Source organism: Acanthisitta chloris, unplaced genomic scaffold (genome assembly GCF_000695815.1).
Source record: "Acanthisitta chloris isolate BGI_N310 unplaced genomic scaffold, ASM69581v1 scaffold35658, whole genome shotgun sequence".
Lineage (NCBI taxonomy): Eukaryota > Metazoa > Chordata > Aves > Passeriformes > Acanthisittidae > Acanthisitta > Acanthisitta chloris.
Window position 1 is genome coordinate 1 of NW_008685991.1, and position 5953 is coordinate 5953.

At 41.5% G+C, this 5953-nt stretch overlaps 1 protein-coding gene across 1 annotated transcript; it reads left to right on the plus strand.

Moving 5' to 3' along the window:
* Positions 1 to 355: 355 nt before the first annotated feature.
* LOC103807236 (hydroxyacid oxidase 1-like) lies at positions 356 to 5346 on the plus strand (the record flags this gene model as incomplete). Its single annotated transcript, XM_009079957.1, has 5 exons — positions 356 to 531; positions 1078 to 1169; positions 4429 to 4587; positions 4840 to 4909; positions 5276 to 5346. Coding segments are annotated over 5 exons (568 nt in total), but the record flags the coding sequence as incomplete, so codon positions are not given.
* Positions 5347 to 5953: the final 607 nt, after the last annotated feature.

The window sequence follows — 5953 nt, forward strand, 5'->3', positions numbered from 1 at the left end:
GGGGGTGGGGGGGTGGTAAAATTAGCAAAACCAAACCCTATTTCTTTTGAAAGAGCTAGGGCTGTTGCCTTGGACCAGAGAAATGTGCACCAATGTTATCACAGAATCATCATCAAAATGTAGGACTTGGGTTGGAAGGGACATTAAAGATCAAATGCTGATTTTGAATATCAAATGCTTTGTCAGTCCAAGGTTTCAGTTCACTAAGGACAGGGATCTGACATGGCTTTTTTGCTTCTGCCCTGCAGTAGAGCAAAGCTTTAACATAGGGATATTGAATCCTGGCATTTGGTGCTGATTCGTGGCTACAACAAATCTTTCTCAGACTATTTTTCTGTGTCTTTTGTCATTTTAGATTAAAAAACTTTTCAAGCAGTGACCTGGCATTTTCCTCAGGGAAAGACTTTGGAGAAAACAGTGGACTGGCTGTGTACGTGGCTGAGGCGATTGATGCTAGTGTCAACTGGGAGGACATCAAATGGCTTCGGCGACTGACCTCACTGCCCATCGTCCTGAAAGGAATCCTCAGGGGTGTGTAGCTCTGCTACTTCCCAAGGGAAAGGTTAGGGTGAGGAAAAAACTTCCTCCTCCTCATTTGCTGTTAAGAACCCAGCAATGAAGACACTTGTGGAAGCAGCTGCTTAAGCACCTGGTGCTGTCAGATGTTTTGTGTGGCTATGCTACAGGGGATGTCTGCCTTGATAATCAGTGGACATGGACCAGAGGCACTGGCTTCATTAAGCAGCAGTTATAACTGTAACCATGCCCAATAGTTTTGGCTCAGACAAAATTATTCAGCAAAATAATTTGTTAGTGATGAGTTCTAGAACACAGTGGAGAAAATAAAGGCTAGCAACCACAGTGGCTGCTGGCCCAATGGGATAAAATGTTCTGCTCCAACATTTCAAACTACTTTTCTGGACTTACTGCTTAAAGATAAAAGTATTTTTTGTGTTGAGGTGAGGCTTTGGAAGGCTGAAGCCCTGAGGTGGCTTTGCATTAGCTCACAATGTTTTTATTAGTGTGTCAACAAGCTCTCAGTTATGGAAGGGCATATCTTATTTGTTTGTTTTCTAGCTGATGATGCTAAAGAAGCTGTAAAGATTGGGGTAAATGGTATCTTGGTGTCAAATCATGGAGCACGACAGCTTGATGGGGTCCCTGCAACTGTAAGTACTGGTGCCAATATGAACCTCTAATTTTCTCTGCCTCTTGGCTTCTTGTTTGCTTTCTCTGAATGAACAAAGACTGGGGAAAAACCTGAAATGTATGTGTTGTATGTCTTAACCCATGAGCAGTTTCTCTGTGTATGTCACATCATACCCTGAGTTAGACACAGCCTCCCCTTGCTCACAGCAAATTGGAAAATCTTTAAGAATTTTTTTCCAGTCTCCTCTTTCATTTATCCTTTCTCATTCTCTTTTCAAAAACTCTTGTTGCCATTTGCAGCATACTAAAGTTATATTACAGTTGTTTTTCTCTTTTAATATTCTTTAGAGGCATCTGAAAATTACAGTTACAGAACAGCTAAAGGCGGAATGAAACTCTCCCCTTTTCCCCCTTCCAAACATTTTCACCCTTGGAAAAAGGACAGAGTGATTAAATTACAGTTTTTTCCTTTTCCTTGTCGTGCTACCCCATGCCTTTTCCAAAGGTGAAAGGGATATGAGAATTTCTTGGTTGGCAAAAAAGAAATAAGTAAAGGAAAATGAAAAAGTATGTGTTCAGGCTGAAGGAAAAACCCCAAAATTCCAGTCATCACTCATCTTGCTTCATTTGGTGTGGGAAAGCTGCACATATACAAAGAGAATGTAAGGGAGGAGAATCAAAGCCCAGTTGTGCCTCTTTCAGTATTTCCAGCGTGTTCTTGATGAAAAACCTCCTGTTTTCCATGATGATTCCCTGAAGGGAGACGGGAACAGGTCTTCTTGTCACCTCTTGAGAATGTATTCCCCAATTTCACTAAGAGTATTTGAAACTTTTGGGCAAGCTTGTGTGTGAGGTAGCCCAACAGGAACAATGTCTGAGGATGTTAAAAACATCATTGTGAGAAATGAGAAATCTCAAGAAATATGAAATAATTTTTGACAACTGCAGTAGAACAGAAATTAAACTTGCAAGCTACTTGTTACATGTTACTCCTTTGCACCAGCACAGAGGAGAAGGCACTGTTAAAACTGATGTCTTCACTGGATTTATGTAGCACAAAGAACTACACAATACAGTTTTTATGATGTAAATATCTGTATCAAGTCATGCTAAATGTTTCTGATTTAGAAACATAATAATTTGCTTGAATTTCATGGGTTTTCAGAACGTGAGCTAAGCCCAAGCTGGTCAATATTTCTAGTGTCTAGTTACACATTGAGGAAATCTATGTTTTAATTATGGTTTGCATCATGCTTTAGTTATTAGAGCACTTTAATGTTGGTATGGTTTGTCAGGATGTAGAAAGTGGTCTCTGTGTATGGAAATGGGTCCAAAATATGTTTGGCAAGAGAGCAAAACCAAAGGGAGGGGAAAAATCACAGCAAGTGCCAAACTTCAAGAAAATTTTAATCCAAATCTAAAAACAAACTGCACTTTCAAGTTTTTTCCCCCCATCTTCTAGTCATTTTTATCCATTAGAAAGGAAATGAATTACATCCGTATTGGAAATACATGAATTTGTGAGTCTTTTGTCACACAGTTTCCAGTTTCCTTAGTATTTGGCTTCTGGTGTTGTGTCTTTCCTGATTTTCATGAATAGGAACTACTTAGGAATGGTTGCCCTGTAATTAATGCTTGAGGTTTGAAATCAGGAGGCTCATCTCTTCACTGGGACCTCTTGCACGGCAAAAGGAATCAGTTAATTCCCTGGTTACTTATTTGTAACTCGGGAACAGTAAAAATACTTTTCTCCTTTACTTGTATCACTGGTGCAGGGGATAAGTAAACAAGGGGGATAGGTAGAGTTGGTGAAAACAACATACAGGTGCATTAAAAGAAAGTATCTCCCACTTTGCTCAAAACTCAGAGGAAAACTAATTTCTTCTTATATGAAGAAGTTTTCCTCTACAGTTATTTCTGTAATGAGATGCATTTTAAAAAGGAAAAGAAACCCCATTAATTAAAACTTCTCAGCCAACTCTAAGTCCATCAGGGCACATCTTTCTCTTGCTCCATGTCTACAGGTACAGTGCCTGCCTCAGGTCTCCTGTGTGCAAGCTGGGCATCAGGATACATGAATAAAAAGTTGAAACAGGAAAGCAAAGATGGCTACTTAAAAAGTGACAGTGATTCAATTTCATCCCCAAACTACTGAAGACTGGAAGTTTGGGAGAGAAAACCAAGGAGAGGCCTCCTCTGTGCTTGCTGTTTGTTACATTCTTCAGAAGAATTCAATACTGGCTTATGTCAGATAGATTTCATGGAATCAGATGCCCATTTTGTGTGGTCCTGCTGATTCTCATTTTATCTATCTGGTCCAACCTCCCTACTCAAGCAGGGCCACCCTAGAGCACATGGCCCAGGATTGCATCCAGACCATTCTTGAATACCTGCAGTGAGGGAGAATCTATAGCCTCTCTGGGCAACCTGTTCCAGTGCTCAGTGACTTGCACAGTAAAGACGTTCTTCCTTGTATTCAGGTGGAACTTCCTGTGCATCAGGTTTTGCCTGTTACATCTTGTTTTATTGGTTTCCACAAGTGAGAAGAGTCTGGCTCCATCATCTTGGCACTTCCCATTCGTGTAGTTAAATAAATTAATGAGGTTCCTCTTCTCGAGACTGAACAGGCCCAACTGCATCAGCCTTTCCTCATAAGTGAGGTGCTCCAGTCCCTTCATCATCTTCATAGTTCTCCCCACTCCAGGAGCTTCATGTCCCTCTTGTACTGAGGAGCTCAGAACTGGACACAATACTCCAGGTGAGGCCTACACGAGGGCTGAGTAGAGAGGCAGGATCACCTCCCTCAGTCTGCTGGCAATACTCTTCTTAATGCATCCCAGGATTCCAGGGGCCTTCTTAGCCACAAGGCTACACTGTTGACTCATGGACAACTTGTTGTCCACCAGGGCCCACAGGTCCTTCTCTGCAGAGCTGCTCTCCAGCAGGTCAGTGCCCAACCTGTACTGGCGCTTGGGGTTATTCCTCCTCAGGTGCAGGACCCTGACTTTCAAGATCCCTCTGAAGGGCAGCACAGCCCTCTGAGGTATCAGCCACTCCTCCCAGTTTTGTATCATCAGCGAACTTGCTGAGAAGGCACTTCTGCCTCCTCATCCAAGTCACTGATGAAGAAGTTGTACAAAACTGAGCCCAGTATGTAACCCGGGGGGACACTACTAGCGACAGGAATTTACAGCTTGGACCCTGCATGTAAGAATTCGTTTAAAATATAAATAGGGTTTCAGAAGCTGCCAAGCTGTATTTTTGGTTTCATTCTTGTAGATTGATGTCTTGCCTGAGATCGTTGAGGCTGTGGAGGGGAAGGTGGAAGTGTTCCTAGATGGTGGTGTAAGAAAAGGCACGGATGTTCTCAAAGCACTGGCTCTTGGTGCCAAAGCTGTGTTCATTGGAAGACCTCTCCTCTGGGGATTGGCTTATCAAGTAAGTCAGAAGAAGCTCAAATACATGATTTTTAGATACCTAGGCTGACTGTTTAGGCATTTTGTGTGCACATAGGAGTGTGTGTGTGTTGGTGTCTGTGTACATCCTGATCATCTGATTTAAAATTTGCTATGACACATACTCTGAGTTTACATTTGTGCACTGATTTTTTGGCACGTGTACATATGTCTATGCCTACACTTATGAGCTATAAGTATGCATAATAGTGCACATTGTCTCCTAATCTCCTAGGGTGAAGAAGGAGCAAAAGAAGTTCTCCAGATGCTGAAGGAAGAGTTTCGCCTGGCAATGGCACTGACAGGTGAGACATCAATATTTCCTCTCCATAGTCACATTTTCTCATAGCTTTCCTTTGCCGTGGGCAGGAAGCTATAGTAACTTGCATGAGGGGAATATTTGTAATTTAAACAGGTCAGCCTATGGAGAAATGGGAAAAGGAGTTGTTATCCTTGTCTTATAGATGAGGAACTGAGTAGATTAAGTGAAAAACATAATTTGTTTTTCACAAGGAGAGCAATAAATCCCCAGAAAAGTAGTGGCGAATCCTTGGTCGCTAAGGGGTGGATTTCATCTGACAGAATGTAGATTTTTATAAGACAGAAAAAGAAGAGGCTTAGAGTGGGATAGAAAATCGTGGCTTTCAACTGATATGCAACTTCTCCTTCAGGATGCCGGAGAGTAGAAGAAATTGGCAGGACACTGGTACGACGACAACAAGTATCATTTTCCAAGATTTAGGTTAGAACATTATTACCTCGTGCGTTGCCTGTTGTGCTTCCAGACAAAATCCAACTGTGTTTGCTCTATGGACTTCATCCTGCAATCCTGACTGAGAAGAGACAGCCTGTAAGAGATCACTTGTTGAAGAAAGTACTCAAAGCAAATTTTACAGGTGTTTCTGTATTCTCTTAGGCTCTTAAGGAAAGCTGCTCTGCTGGGAGGTGTGACCAGAGATGAGCCTTTACACAGGACCACCATAGAAACTTCAAGGTGTTTTGCAACAAATGCTGATATTCACTTACATGCTTGGAAGTAACTTAGCTGTTGAAATGAAACTATTAACAAAAATGTTTTGATAGCAAACAGATGCTGAAATTTAAAATACACAAGATATTTGTTGCTCACTGTTTAGAGAAACTAGACTGTAGATTGTAGAGATTAAATCTTGCTTTCTTATGAACAGTGTGTCATTTCCATAGTGACTCTGTGCTCGGAGCACATAGGCTGTAGGAGCTCAGAGGACTCTTAGTTGCAAAGAACCAAAGAGAAAAGTAAAATTGGGGAAATTCTGCTGTTTAAGTGTCACAAACCCTTTGCAATCAGACAGTTTTTACGTATGTGCATT